The 16,344-nt window shown below is 42.2% G+C and overlaps 1 protein-coding gene across 1 annotated transcript in view; it reads left to right on the forward strand.

The window, feature by feature from the left end:
- The window catches only part of RASAL2 (RAS protein activator like 2), a 184,872-nt gene that overhangs the window by 139,148 nt on the left and 29,380 nt on the right, over positions 1-16,344 (forward strand). The window contains exons 6-9 of the mRNA XM_077825004.1: positions 7,043-7,196; positions 11,258-11,356; positions 12,002-12,556; positions 15,522-15,666. Of these exons, the coding sequence (XP_077681130.1) occupies positions 7,043-7,196; positions 11,258-11,356; positions 12,002-12,556; positions 15,522-15,666 (953 nt within the window). The remainder of the gene's footprint in view (positions 1-7,042; positions 7,197-11,257; positions 11,357-12,001; positions 12,557-15,521; positions 15,667-16,344) is intronic.

The raw sequence follows: 16,344 nt of genomic DNA on the forward strand, positions 1-16,344 counted from the left end.
AGCTCTTTCTATCGGTAGGTCCTCTCATTTTTTCCCCTCAATTATTTGCGGTATGGAGGTGGAAAAAAGATAAGATAAATGGAAACAAATCTTGCAGTGTTTTCACTTTCTCATTCATTCATTCTGCTTAATCCTTGTTTAAAAAAAAAAGTGGGTGATTTTATCCTGTTTGAGATTTAGGGATAAAAATCTGTATTACGCAATTTGCTATTAAGGCTTGACTCATTCAGGAGCACTCATTCCGCATATGTCATTTTGTGTCTACATGCTGGAGAGTGCCGGGTGGGGGAGGAGGGGATGAAGCAGGATGTCTCCAAAGAAATGTTGTCTCACTGCTCATGTTCTAGTGAATGTTTCTCTCAGCCACTGCTTTCAGGTCTTATGTAGCTACTTCGTTTTTCAGGAAAAATTGAACAAGCCCACAATGTTAAGCTTCCTGTCATAAACTTTCCCTTTGTGGGTACAGACTCTACCCTGGGTGCCAGTTCAGTTGGCCCCTTTATAAACATCCCCCTTCATGGCAGATGCATTTCTGTAACCCACAGTGCACTGTCAGGCATGCAGAAAGGGGACTCCACCCTACATAGTACATTTCCATAAATAGCATTTAAATGAAACATTATAGTTAAGTATCTGCTTCAGCAAATTAAAGGAGTCTGAAATGTTAGCAGTAGGGACTGTGATTGTCAGAGGAAAGATAATGTTATGATTGTAAAATTCAGCAGGATATTCTGTAGCACCATGTGAGATTTATGTTAGACAAGCTGTGACCTGTACGGAGAGAGATCTGGAAGGGCTTTGAAATTAAACATACATGGTTCAAACAATGAGTTTAGGGCTTTGGGTAAAGCCCTGCAATTAAACAAGATCTGAATCTCCATGCTCAAAAAGAGCAGAGGCTCTTATTTACATTTGAGTTCTTTTCATTGTCAACAAATAACCTAAAGTTTCCAATAGTGAATAAACATACATATAATAAAACTGGTTAGACTCCTAGAATTGTTGACCAAGTAATGAGACATTTTGCTAATTGATAGTTGGAAAACCAAGCAGGGTGTGGTGCCTATAGAATGAATGCTTGCCATGGGAATCCACTGCTTCAGTCCTGGTAGAGTGCACCTGTACTTCCGGACCGAGATGCTGTTGCTGACTTTAGGGTTCAGTTCAGTGGGCCTAGGACTCCTAATTGCAATGTTGAGCAGAAACTCCACCACACAGGAATCCAGGTTCTCTCTGTTGATTTTGTGGATAAGTATTGAATTAATCCTTCTGATCTTAGGAAGTATTTCTGTTATCACAACGGTGTTGTGTTGTGGATTTTTCTGAAGAATATAGGCATAACTTTATGGACAGTTTTTTAATGTGAGGACATTTGAGACAAATAGGTTTTAGTTGAGTGGCTGGGCTGAGCAGGATTCAGCTCTCCTTACTAATATAATTCTAATCAAAGTTCTTGAGCTTTACCTTGATTTGTTGATGAAGAAAAAATATTATGGGATTTTGTTCCTTCAGTGCTGCACTTATTTAATGTTTGGTTTTTAGATTATTGATATTCCCATGTTGTGTTTTGGAGCAGTATAATGCTCTCCCTAATACGCTGAGTAATTGAAAGCCTCTTGTACTTTGTAGCTTGGCTTTTAAATAGGTCAAAATCAGCAGGACAGCTTCATCACCAAAGCAATTAGGTTTTTAACCCTTTTTCCCCTATGCTTGCTAGAATACAGTAGTAGCTCATTAATCAATTGCTGTGTGTTGGATGGTGCCATTGGAAGCCTGAGGTTTTCAGTTCCAAGCTTCCTCTCCTTGCAACTGAAATCCTCCTGAAAAGGAGAACTATTGAATCATGGTGTGCAAGGAGACGGGGTCAGATTGGGGTTGGAGTGATATGGTAGTGTTGCTGGAGAGACCTTGTCAGTAGCAGTGGGATTCGGCTGCTGGGTCAGTAGTTTGGGGCATTTTCAAAGCTCTGATTGAGGAACATGCATACTTCACTATGAGGACCACTGCCCATCAGCATTTGGAAAGAGGTGAGAAGTTAAAACGTTTCCCCGCACACTCCTCCTTCCACTACTTCTCATGATAGAAATGAATTGTTAAGTGTAGCTACACCCGTGGTTGGTGGGTTGGTAATGATGCATTTTAACCATGTGTTCCCTTATGCAGAGTTTTTACCATGTGCAGTAGATAGAAGAAATAGTAGGGAAAAGGTTAATCATTTAAGGTTAAATGTAATTGAAATCAGCATTTGGGTTGTTAATGGGGCTGTTTAATAGCAACAGATTTGTGCAAACAACCCTTCCCCCACCCTGAGCCTGCTTGAACTTCCTGTTTATAGTAATCCTGCTTCTCTGGGATTACCTCTCTCTTCGCAGACACTCTAAATAGTACTCATTTTTCCAATAGCTTCCCATCTAATATAGGAAAGGCTCTTTTAATCTGGCATCATCACTGGACATTAGAAAAATAAGTGAGTGGCTTTGAGTTATTAACTGTGTGTCTATGCCAGAGGGGTAACGGGTGAGCAAATTGTCTATTTTATTAATTACAACAACAGAATGTTGGGTGAGAATTTAACAGAAGCAGAAAACTATTTTAATAGAAATATAATTTATTTTTATTGCAATTGCCTTTGACTGAATTATGCCCAGAGCAACAGTATCATAGATACTAAACAGTTTTACCAATAAATGAGAAATACATTGTGGCAATTGCAGATGCATTCATTCACATTTAACCCAACAAGCAACTCTCCAGTATCACTGTGGTGTCAGAATGAGGTTGAGTTTTAATCCGTTTATAGTTGTTTGCTTGGCAATGCTGAAAGGAACTGATCACCAAAAAGAAATCTGTGCAGGACAAAATACAGTCACTTCCAGGGATTGCTAAAACTTATTCACGGCCCCTCTCCCTTGACCAAACAAGATCATTTTATATCCAAGTTGATCTGAGATAAAACCATGTACAAAATTAGTAGGCTAAAGAGAATGCTGCAGAGGAAACAAAACAGATGTGTTAGTAAAAAATTTAGCTTGCGAGGTGGGATATGGTAAATGTCTCCCAGCAGGGGAAGATCATATGTGAAGAAAGATAAATAGAATTTCTGTGATGTATTTTTCTTCAGCCCCCACCCCATTCCTCGTAGGCCACTGGCTAGCAGTTCTTTAAAGGTATTTTTCCCTCCTTGCCATTCTTTATTATCTAGGATCTAGTTATCTTGTTAAATCCAAAGAAGAGCAATTCACTCCTTGCTTGAAAGGTCACCTTTGCCTTGTTGCAGAGCATGCTCCCTGAGCCCTGCTGGCTGCTGCTTCTCCCTGCTGTCTTCCAGCTCTAACCTCCTTATAGATGCAGCACCATGGAAACAGGCCCAGTGTTGAGCAGACTGCGCACTGCCAGGAACCTTGTTTGTGTCACCTGAGGGGCAGGATGCAGCATGAAGGATGAGGAGAAGGGATATTACTAAACGTGTATGGATGGAGTAGCTTTTCTTCCTACCCAATGTTCCTGCCTGGCTTAAAATTCATCTGAAACTTTTAACCAAAGGCTTGAGATATAACTACTGCTGGATTTTGTGCATTTCTTCCTCTGCACACCTGGATTTCTTTTCTGAGATGTAGCCCAGAAAAAGATTTGGAGGGGCTGTTATGTGGCACCACTATGATTTGGGGGTGCACGGCCAGATGGCTGTACAATTGCTTCATGTAGGTGTGCTTGATTGATGTAAATTGGAATGTGTTGGCCATTTTAACCCTAGGATACTACAAATGTGATGGCTTAATCAGGATTTGTGAAAAGTTGCCTTGTTTTGGAAGTGGTAGTCTGTCTTCTCCTCCCTTTTGACCACCCCATATTCTTCTGCTGTGAGCTCTTGGGGCTGGAATTAGCTGTGGGCACTTTCAGACATTTCTCTGGCATCATTCACTAAAGGACCATCTTTTGGAACTGAATTTGCTGAGAATTTGGGAGAGTTGCCACTTGGGTAGCCAAGTGACCTCAGCAGTTCTTTCTTTAGAGGAGAAATTTAAATTAGAGAGAGGATTTTGCATAGAATAATATTAAAGTGGTGCATTGTGGTGTGTTTATTTTAGACTTGCCCTACCTAATTGCAGCAAGTGTTCAATTATACATGGCTGAGGTTTTAGGTTTTCATTGGTACAAGCTGCTGCTGTAACCTATTATAAAAAAGCACAGTGCAGACAGAGTGCTCATACTAATGTTGTCAATTTGTATTTGAAATCTCTTTTTAAGAATCCATCTTATCAAAATGCAGCTGTTCCCTATGTTTAGATCATTTTAATATATTTAATGTAACCTACATTTTCTCTGAGAATGTCTAAAGATCCCATGTGAATCAACCAGCGTGCCAGAAGTAGCTGATCTTGTGCAAAACTAAAATGAGGTGAACTCTGCTTGCTTCTTAATATATTTATTCTTTGTAGTATCCATGTCTTGGTAAGCTGCCTTAGAACTGGTGAAGATGCAAACAAAAATGCATTTGGAGAAGGCTTCCTGTTTTCTAATATCCCTCAATAAAGCTGCTGCTATGGTATTGAGAGTTTTAAGATTTTTTAATATTTCAAAGTATTAGGTTTTCTTAAAAAAGAGTTTCAAGGGGAAGTACAATTTTTCAGAGAATAAAGCTGCCAGCATAGCTAACAAAACCTTCCCAATCCTTCTTTGAATAACCATTTGTAAACGTTTTTGCTTTGAAACTAAGGGCTTGTCTACACTTAAAATGCTACAGTGGCACAGCTGCGCCTGTGTAGCGCTTCAGTGTAGACACTACCTATGCCAACAGGTAGCTAGTGGTAGCTAGGTCGACGGAAGAATTCTAGCACAGTCTGCATGGGGACTTAAGTCAGCTTAACAACGCTGCTCAGGGGGGTGGATTTTTCACACACTTGACCGATGTAGTTAAGCTGACCTAATTTTTTAGTGTAAACCAAGCCTACATTGTGGCCCAACTATGGTGGGAAATCTTGGTGAGAAAGTATTGCTTTAAAGTGCAGCTCTACTCTGAAAAGTGTGTGGAAAAATAATGCCAGCCTACTCTCACATCTGCTTTTCCTTATGCTTAGTCTTATTTGCTGTGCATTGCTGAATAGCAATAGGGTTAAGCATGTGCTTAAGTGCTTTCCTGAATCAAGGCCTGGAATAGCAAGTATGTTTTTACTGGTTTCAGAGTAGCAGCTGTGTTAGTCTGTATCCGTAAAAAGAAAAGGAGTACTTGTGGCACCTTAGAGACTAACAAATTTATTTGAGAATAAGCTTTCATGAGCTACAGCTCACCTCATCAGATTCAAAGTGAGCTGTAGCTCACGAAAGCTTGTGCTCTAATAAATTTGTTAGTCTCTAAGGTGCCACAAGTCCTCCTTTTCTTTTTATGTTTTTACTGTTTTTATCCCTGTTCATGAGTTGAACAGAGTAGAGTCAAATGCAGTAAGAGAGGCACCTGGATTCTATTCCTTGTTTACTATCAATCATTTCATTTACTCAGGGATGATCAGTTAGGCATGAGTAGCCCCACCAAAGTAGTGCCATTGAAAGCACAATTTTACCTGTAGAACCTTTTATTCCAGGTAGTGATGCACAAGGAGGAAACAACCTGAGGTGATAACATTTATTCTGGAGTCAGAAACCTGGTACTTTACAGTACCACTTTGACAGTAGACTGCACTATAAGAATTTTATCTCGCTCAGGCCTCGTCTACACAAACACATAGCTCACAGCAAGCTAGGATGAGAGTCTACTCTGCGCTGGCCTGCGGCACAAGTGCATATGTGGACCCTCTGCTGCACACCAAAATTACTGTAGTGCTCTTTGATCTACCCTGCTTTGAAATAGTAGATTAGAGCGCACTGACAAGCTTGTAGTGCATGGTAGCAGGGTCCGCATAGACACTTAGTGTCTGGCAAGCTAGACGAGGGTAGATTTACACCCCAGCTTGTCACAAACTAAGTTTTTGAATAAACAAGCACGAACATACAAGTATCACATGGAAATTGAATTCTGAAAATATTGTAAACCGTTTGACATGCAAAACTGGTCCCAAAACTCTGAAGTTAGCTGGAGTTGTGTGTCTTCGAAAAGTCAGCAAGAGCCACAAGGAGACTGATGGAAGGAGGTCTGGATAGATGACAAATGCCTGGAGTGATAGAAGATCAGAAGCAGACTGAAATGATGAGGGACATCCTTGGAGGAGTTAGAGGTGGGAGATTCCTGCAGTGGTCAAGGAGAAGGAACTTAGACCCATCAGCTGAAAAAGAGAATCTGTGTGTCCACTGGGAAGATAGAAGAGGCCTGGGGCAACCCCAGAGGAGGAATGCTGAGTGAGGCCAAAAAAGACAAGGGAGATGGGAACAGTTAAAAGGTGTAAAGACCAGCCAGACAGAGGGATTGCAAAATGTCAGTGTAGACAGCTGATCTGGGTAGGGTAAGGTGGCAGGGCATTTGCATGTTTTAATTGTTTTTGTTTGTTTTGTTTCTATATTTTCTCCTCCACAATATGTAGAGGGAAATCCCACTGATTGAAAAAACTGCCTGTTTTAAAGAGGAAAAATCTCATTTTGTGTGTGTTTAGGGACTGGGGGGAAGGTGTTTGTTGCTATTAACAAAGCATTTGCTTAGTAATCAGCATTTAAATATTCCCAGTAGCATATTGTCTACAGTAAATACAGATTTAAAGATAAATCCACATTTTGTCAAGAATTTCTATTTTTCTTTTTTACTGTGCCAAAATGGATGCAACTTGTAGTTCTATGAATCTATATCTCCTGGATTTGGGTGGTGGTGGGAATCTATTTACTAGCCAGATGCTAGTACAACAATTTTGTACTGTATTAAAGAGTTATGCGACACCTTGAATTTGCGAAACTGAATAAATAAGGCATGCAATTTATTTACTTTAGGCTTATAAAGTACTTATAAAAATTGTACAGACTGGTTAACCCATCAGTCTCAATCTTCCTTTGTTTCTGGATGTTTCCAAATCTTGTTTAGGAGATGACTCCCTCTTATTTTTCCCTTCTTGTCTGCTTTCAGATCTCGTGGACTGCCAAAGCTGAAAGAATCTCGTTCACATGAGTCTTTGCTGAGCCCAGGCAGCGCAGTGGAGGCATTGGATCTTGGGACTGAAGAGAAAGTTTTTGTCAAACCGCTTCACAGCAGTATCCTTGGACAAGACTTCTGCTTTGAGGTAAAGAAACGCCACCCCATAAAAGTACAGATTGCATAGTGTAGTCAGTCAGTATGCATCCACAGTGGGCACTGTTTTGTGATTTCCTAAGTGGGTGTATAAATCCGTTTTCTCAGACATTTGAGATTATGATGTAAACTATCTGATCGTAAGATTCTAAAGTCCTTGGCACTAATGACATCCATCAGTCAATGGGAAGAAATCTTTTCAGTGATTATACTCTTCTAATTGAATGTCTGCATATCTGATACAAAACTAGGCATTTGTAATGTGCATGCAGATATATGGCTTAAGCTTGCTTAAGTACTCATCATAATCTGAATTCTCTTACAATACATTTTTTAAAAACAGTTAAAATATGACTAAATTGAGAAGTCAGCTGATATAAGAGCTCTGCTCCAAAAGCCCTGTTCTGGCAGGTTATTGAGGAAAAGCTTGAGTAAACAAAGACCTTGCAGGTTTCCAGAAGGTCAACAAACTTTAACTTCGTCAGGCAATCAAGGGATTAAATTCTGTGGCTCAGGACTTCTGCTGCCCACTGGCCTTCTCCCCCACTCCCCTGCATTCATATTATGGGGCTGGTAGCAAGAGCACCCCGACTGATCTCAGTTACCAAGATACCATGAGAAGAAAGTCTGTATGTTAGAAAGGTCTGTAAAGTTAGTGGAGGGCTAATGAAGGTATATTACATAAGCGTGCTTTTAAATTGGATAAACCCTACCTAAAACGCATATCTAAAGTTGACAGGATGAACAGCATATTATCAAGTCTTATATCAAGGCCATCACCCTCAACACAACGTCATGGGCCCACTCAGTCTTCAGTGGAGTTATGCCTGGGTTGAATCTGGCCTCAGGTGTCTAAATCCCTGACGCAGAGATTGGTTTGCTACCTTAAAACTGCTCTGTCAGAACACCACATAGATCAGTCTCATCCCTTTTCCTTAAGGGAACGTGTTCAGAAGTTGTTCCAATTCATTTCAAGGTAGTATCTGTTGTGCTGATATTGATCTCAAAGGCCTAAAGAGTTAAAGGTGTTCATAATCTCTTTCACTGTCGAACCTTAAACAGAGATAGGTAAGTTTGGAGTTATTGTAAACAGAGGCCTTTGTTTTACTCAGTAACTTGACAAACACTCAAAAGCATTTATTCCAATGAAAAATTTATTGATTAAATAAAAGAAGGAATAAGAAATCAAAACAGGAATTTATATTGAAACTCAAGTTGAGTGATTATGCAAAACAAACTTAGTCAAAACCTTTAAAGCCTTTCTCCTTTTGGAGGTAAAAGATCAGTCTCTTATTTTCAGAACAACTTTTTTTTGATGAAAAGGAAAGGGTTAATTTTACTCCAGCTTTGATGTGTTGAGGGCATTTACTTATCCTGTTCTTAACAGACAGACACAAGGTAGAGGAAAGACAGGTAAGAAAAGATGGGTGAAATACAGCTTTTCCTGATGTTTTTGGAACACTGGACCGCTGGTTAGTTACAAGAGGATGCTTTTGGCTGGCAAGTCGATCGTGACACCTGCTACTTGGATCCTGATTTACAATCTGGTCAGGGACATCATCTTACTGGATGTTTTCTTCATAGACAAGGCAGGCTTAGATGAATACAACATAGTTGACTTCAGGATTCGATGGAAAGCCAAGAGAGTGAGAAATAGAACAGAGGGAAAGAAGGGAGGACATAAAATAATACCACAAAGCAGGGGTTCTCAAATAGGGGGTCAGGACCCCCCAGGGGGTCGCAAGGGTCTTAAATGCGGGCTTGCAAGCTGTCAGCCTCCACCCCAAACCCTGCTTTGCCTCTAGCATTTATAATGGTGTTAAATATATTTAAAAGCATTTTTAATTGATGGGGGGCTATGGCAAAGTGGGACTGTTCTTAATGTTTCCTCTGAATGCTGTAGGGGTGCCTCAGTTTCCCCTATGCATTTCTTAAGTCTCCAGGTGGTGGGATAAGAGAGTGTAATTGTTGCAGACCAAAGGGCCAGTGTACATAAATGGCCGACACTCTGTCTCCTTGGCAATTGATGGCCTGGGCCCTTCCCCACTGCAAGGTGATAGCTAAAGGGTTAGAGAACAAAGGAATCGGGTGACCTCCTGGCCCGGGAAAGGGACAAAGCCCGGAGGAGGAGCTGGTGGAGAGTGAGTCAGTTTCGGCATGCTGGGGACATGGAGTGAAGTGCAGACGTGGTTGTCTGGCTCACTGCCCCCGAAAATGGACCTGGCTGAGGGGTCCTAGTCTCTGTACCTACAAGCTCTGTTTTAGACCGTGTTCCTGTCATCTAATAAACCTCTGTTTTACTGGCTGGCTAAGAGTCACATCTGATTGCGAAGTTGGGGTGCAGGACCCTCTGGCTTCCCCTGGACCCCACCTGGGCGGACTTGCTGTGGGAAGCGCACGGAGGGGCAGAGGATGCTGAATGCTCCGAAGTCAAACCCAGGAAGGTGGAAGCTGTGTGAGCTTTTTGCCCTGCAGACAGGCTGCTCACAGAGAGGAGACTTCACCCGAGTCCTGACTGGCTTTGTAGGGAGCAGTTCCAGAGCATCGCCCAGGGACTCCGTGACAACTGGGGTCACACTCAGAGGCTTGCTACGTGAAAGGGATCACCAGTAAAAAAGTTTGAGAATCACTGTAACAAAGGAAAGGAAAATGATGCAGGATCTTACGTGCCCCTGCAATGTTGGCAATTATATATATCCCCACTTATGGGCTTGAGGACTGGATGTCATGATCATATGATGACTTTCAGCACTCACCGGTGAAAACAAAGTACCTTGAAAAAGCTTAAGGTCAGCAGGCTTTCTTCTCAGGAAGAAAGTCCTTTAGATGAGTCAAGGTGAGCTGGGATGAGTTGCAGTGCTGGCAGTTCGGGGGATAAACTGGGCCACCAGGTGGAATGGGAGAACTGAGCTGAGCTGATCATGTCTTTTTTTCAGTCTCTTTAAGAAAGGGTAAAAGTGGGTGTCATAGTTCATCTCCCTCGTTATTTTGACCACCAGTTAGGCCTCGTAGCCATCACATCAATTTTGGTCTATTAGTTCTGGTTCCACATCTTCCAAAAATTGTTGAAATTATGCTTGCTAAAAATGGATTATATTAACATGGCCTTTTTGATTTAGATTAATCAATCTTCTTTGTCTGGTTCTTTTGCACTTGTTACAGCATTCCGCATTATAAACAACTTGACCTATTTTTCATGGTTATTGTAACATCTTATGAACTTTCACATACTTTTTACATCTGAGTTCACAATAGGGGTATACTCTGTAGGCTTAATAGTCACAACATATCTCATTGGCTGGAAGCACTTCCTGTTCTGCTTCAGCCTTCCTGGGTAGACGGAAGACAGCTGGCAATACAAATGCAGAGTTTAGTACTAACATTTAGTCTTAAAGTGCTTTGCCCATGCTCATACATCTGAATGGGAAGAACAGGGAGAGCTGGCAAGGCCAAATAAAAATTGAAGCAAAATGTGACTGTCTCCTTATATGCACAAACAGAGCTAGCATCAGTTTTGCTCCAGGTGGTGTTGTCTCTTCCAAAAGCAGAGTCAAACGTTTTGGCTGTTTCAGCCCATTGATGTGTATAGTATCCAGAGCATGCAATTTTTAGCTTCCCGAAGACAGTATTTCCAGTGACATCCAGCAGGGATTTTTGTTCATCAGACCTTTCATCAACATGTGACTAGCTCTCTCCCTACACCTGCTCCGTTAATGATCAGATTGTCAGCCTTGGGGACTTACTGGGATATTGCAGGTATCTAGAGGCTGCAGTTCAGTTAGCATGTGCACAAATTTCAAATTGCTGACTACATCCTTATTTTACAGTCTCTCAGAACATTTGGCTAGAACAGTGTGTTTCCCTTCAGTTTTATACCCATCTGAACTGAGGTTTTTTTCTCTGCAGTCTGTGCCCTTTTCAGGCTTGCTCCTTCCCTGCTCCCATATTTTGCTGCCTCTTTCATATTCTCAATGCTTGAAAGTCACCTATGACTTTTGCTCCTTTTTCTGCTTTGCAGTCTTGCCAGAACTGGACCTATTGTTTGTGTTTCAGGTAACCTACTCCAGCGGCAGTAAATGTTTCAGTTGCTCCTCTGCAGCGGAGAGAGACAAGTGGATGGAAAACCTACGCAGGACAGTGCAGCCTAACAAGGTAATAGAAGAGGAAGCTGTAGGAATAATACCACCAGTAAAATGTTCATGGCATGACTGGATTCTTGTCCAGATGATATATCAAACCATTACAGAGGTGCTTACCTATTTAATTAGGTCAATCACGATGCCCCCCCCCACCCCCCGCTATACCTCAGACGTTCTTGTCAACTGCTGGAAATGGCCCACCTTGATTATCACTATAAAAGGCTTTTTCCCCCCCGCTCTCCTGCTGGTAATAGCTCACCTTACCTGATCACTCTCATTACAGTGTGTATGGTAACACCCATTGTTTCATGTTCTCTGTGTATATAAATCTCCCCACTGTATTTTCCACTGAATGCATCCGATGAAGTGAGCTGTAGCTCATGAAAGCTTATGCTCAAATAAATTTGTTAGCCTCTAAGGTGCCACAAGTCCTCCTTTTCTTTTTGCTGAAATGTTATGAATCTGCCAGCTTCTGGATGGCAGAAGTTAAGAGCAAGTTTGTGTTCTGAACAAATTTGAATACAGCTTTTCAAAGGTGATCAAATAGCAATGTATAAAATACACTCTTTGCATGATCAGTATTTTCTGTTCGAAAAGAAAATGTTCTTTTTCCTCATCACTGTCTCTAAATCAATGCTGAGCTCTTTTTTCTGCACAGGACAACTGCCGTCGAGCTGAGAATGTGCTCCGTCTCTGGATCATTGAGGCCAAGGACTTGGCCCCCAAGAAGAAATACTTCTGTGAGCTGTGCCTTGACGACACTCTGTTTGCCCGCACCACCAGCAAAACAAAAGCAGACAACATCTTCTGGGGCGAACACTTTGAGTTCTATGGCCTCCCGCCCCTCCACAGTATCACAGTTCACGTCTATAAGGATGTGGAGAAGAAGAAGAAAAAAGACAAGAATAACTATGTAGGACTGGTCAACATTCCCATGGCCAGCGTGACTGGCCGTCAGTTTGTGGAAAAGTGGTACCCAGTCAGCACACCTACGCCCAATAAAGGGAAATCAGGGGGACCTTCCATTCGCATCAAGTCCCGATACCAGACCATCACCATCCTCCCCATGGAACAGTACAAAGAATTTGCAGAGTTTGTTACTAACAACTACACCATGCTGTGCTCAGTGCTGGAGCCTGTGATCAGCGTGAGGAACAAGGAGGAAATGGCCTGTGCCTTGGTGCACATTCTTCAGAGCACTGGCAGAGCCAAGGTAGGAGCGGAAGGAACATCTCACAATGATTTCTGAGACTCATAAACATTTCTCATGGTTTTAAACATAAATAGCATGAGGGGTGGACAGGCCTGGGAATGGGAGTCAGAGGAGGGGAACACTACCAAAGGGGAGAGGCTGTAGAGGGGAAGCGAAGTAAAGCAGAATGAGCATTTTAAAGAAGTTTGGGCAAATCCTTTATAAGGGGAAGTCAATATAGGTGTGCAACACATTACCAGAAGTAGAATATGTAAGTGTGAATATATTCCAAAGAGCTAGATGTAGACACTTAGAGGAGATAACTATTGCAGGGTTAAAACATTAGCTATGTAGGTGGAAGGACTTCATAGCATCCTACCATCACAGAATGTTATGTCTGTACCTTGAGTACATTGAAATATTTCATGCATTGCTGGATAGATGATGCACCATGAACACTGTAGCATCAAGGGACTTGCAAATAAAATTTTGTAAATGTGTCTTATAAACAGTGAACAGCAAAAGTTCACCACAGTTAACATGAGGGATTAGCACTTGGATTAGCCTAGCTGGATTGTGAGTAACCACTCTGAAAAGCCATACCCCATTACTGCATCCTCACACTGGTACTGCACTCACTTGTGTGGGTCGCTCAAACTTCTGGGGCATATCCCATGTTCTTCATTTGCAATAAGCTGAGCGGCTCTATGATTCTGTCCCAACTTGTCTGTCCTTCTGGGTACACAGGGGGCATTGTGGGAAGACATTGGAGGACTCTCTGCACTCAAATGGTCACTTTGTCACTGCAAAGTGCGTCGATTACCAGCCTGAGTGAAAGTGGTACCCGAGCTCTAGCCTCTATGACCCCCAGCTGTACCAGCTACCCTGAATTCTTAAAGCACAGCCAAACTTCGATGAGCCAGGTGTTGTGTGTGGACGGGAATGTGTACATAATCCTTCCACTTTTATGCACTATATTTACCATCTTCCACTGCACACGTCCCTCTCGATAGAATGTCTTTTATGACCAAGTATGCTGAGAATTCATACAGTACCATTTGCCTGTCTGATCTAGTGCAGTTTACAGCTAGAGTAGCTCCTGTAGCATTGAACTGTAATAATTCTGGCAAGCCATCTCCAGATTCCTTCAATGTTCTTTGCAACAGATAAGTAAATTAGCATGTTAAAGCTCTACCTTTGTAGTGCTTGTATTTTAGATTCTAATGTACTGGCGAAATCCTACAATGTAGGACGGGGTGGCCAACCTGAGCCTGAGAAGGAGCCGGAATTTACCAACGTACATTGCCAGAGAGCCTCCGATGAAGTGAGCTGTAGCTCACGAAAGCTTATGCTCAAATAAATTTGTTAGTCTCTAAGGTGCCACAAGTACTCCTTTTCTTTTTGCGAATACAGACTAACACGGCTGTTACTCTGAAACCAGTAATATGTCAGTAGCCCCGCTCCTAGCACCTCCCAACCATTGGCAGCCCTTCCAATCAGCGCTTCCCCGTACCTCCCGATCAGCTGTTTCGTGGCATGCAGGAGGCTCTGGGGTGGGGAAGGGGAAGGAGCGAGGGCATGTTAGCCTCAGGGGAGGGGGCAGAGCCAGGGTTTGAGCAGTGAGCACCCCCCGGCACATTGGAAAGTTGCTGTAGCTCCAGCCCCGGAGTCGGTGCCTATACAAGAAGCTGCATATTAACTTCTGAAGAGCTGCAGGTGGCTCCGGAGCCACAGGTTGGCCACCCCGATGTAGGACATTACAATCTGGAGCTCTCAAGTGAGCAATCCAGGATTTTATTATATAGTTGTTACACTTGAATTTCACTAATTTACACTGATTGGGAAAACTATTACCAATTTTCAGAGAAAATAAAAAGGCAAGTAAATAACAATAAAGCAAGGGTAATGTAGCTTGGTTGTAGTTATTAGAGACTCCCTACTATACTAGTAATGTGCTTCAGTAAATTTTGTGAAGTAACATTTTAGGGATGTGAGACCTCACTACCGCTGTGTGAGAGGTTGCCACTTTTTTCTGCAGATTAGCAAGATTCTCTTGTATTATTCAGGGGGGCTTGAAGGGATATTAAAAGATGTAGAAAACAAACAAAAATTTGGTCTCTGCCCCCAGGAGCCTTACAGTGTCTGAGGTTGGATTTTGGAAGGGGCTGATTGCTTCCTGTGGGATGCTGAGTGCCCTCAGCTCCCGCTGGAGTAAGTAGCTGAGGAATTTGATTACCACTGCAGGACTGGGCCCTGTATTAGCAGCTTGCAGTCTGCTTTGATTCTTGCCCCTTGTTCTGTCTGGCCTGCCTGATAGCCTGAATGCAGTTCAACACAATGCTAAATTAATGCATAGTAGGAATGTTAACTTTGTCTCCCTAATCCCCAGCCCATTTTATGCTCATTAATTTCATTGGTCTAAATCCTTCTTAATAAAATTCCTGTATTCAATTAAAAGTTGGATTTGCTTTCCTCCTGATATTTTGAGTTTGGATAGCAGGGAAACACACAGCTAGTTATCGCTAACATATATCAGTAAAGCATGACTATAACATGTCAGCTATGGAGGAGTTAGTATGTCATATATTCTGGTCAGGATCTGGATTAAATGTCAAAAAAGTTTGGTTGTAGGGATTTTTTATTTAGAGACTTGCTTCCACCATTGTAATTTTACCCACAAGTCCCAGCTGCTATTCCAGTTTTAGAAATGAGTCCAAAAATGACAGAGCTGGGGATCTGTATTGGCCTAGCCAGTCAGGTACACAAATGTGAGGAGAACTCTAGCTAATCTTTATAGCCCCCAGTGCTGTAATATTTGCATGCCTTCCCCCAGGCCAGGCACTTCAGTTCAATAATCCTCTCATCCTGTTTTGAGGCGTGTCAGGCTCCTTTTACACTTCCCATTTGGGTTCTAAAGTCACTTAAAGAGCATAGCATGATTCTATTTGATTAATAAACCTTATTCCTTCTGGACTTTTTCCCTCAGGACTTCTTGACTGATCTGGTGATGTCTGAGGTAGATCGCTGTGGGGAGCATGATGTTTTGATCTTCAGGGAGAATACGCTTGCCACCAAAGCCATTGAGGAGTACCTAAAGCTGGTAGGACAGAAGTATCTTCATGATGCACTTGGTAAGAAAATACCAGTCTCTTTTCTTTTTTCTTTTTTCCTTTCACAGAACCTAGGGACCAAATGCTGTCCGAGCAATCAGCCAAGTAACGTGGCTGTGCGTTGAGTATCCTGGTGGGAAATGCATCGACTGCTTCTCCAGCTTCAACAATGGAGTTGGTTCTGTGGCTCTAGGACTCCTGTGTGCTGAAATCCATGGCCCCTTGCCACATAGCACCGGATCCACTGGCCTCAGCCAGTGGATCGCTCACCTAGGGGACTTGTGGCATGTCCCTTGCATGTACTCCTGAAATGCTGCTCTCTCACCATGTGCAGTAGAACCTCACTGGTTCTGCTCCATCTGGGCCCTTCTTGTTTATGGAACGCAGAGACAAGATTTGGCTCCTAAGAATTGCAGCATCTGAAAAAAGATCACACTCACTTCTGTGTGGATTAAGGGGTCTCCTTTAACGGTTATCTCATCCCAATGCTCTACATTTTTCTAAGTACCATCTTTTCTCTTGGTTCCCCTTATTGATTGTCATATCTCTTCATTATGATTTGTGAATCATTCAGTCTGGAGTACGGGATAGAGGGATAAAGGGATTAAATAGGGATAAAGGTGATTTTGATAATGTAACAACTGGGAAAGATACTGACAACATAGATGAAGTTCAGTGCTTTTGCACTGTGTAGACTTT

Source organism: Eretmochelys imbricata, chromosome 8, assembly GCF_965152235.1.
Source record: "Eretmochelys imbricata isolate rEreImb1 chromosome 8, rEreImb1.hap1, whole genome shotgun sequence".
Taxonomy (NCBI): Eukaryota; Metazoa; Chordata; order Testudines; family Cheloniidae; genus Eretmochelys; species Eretmochelys imbricata.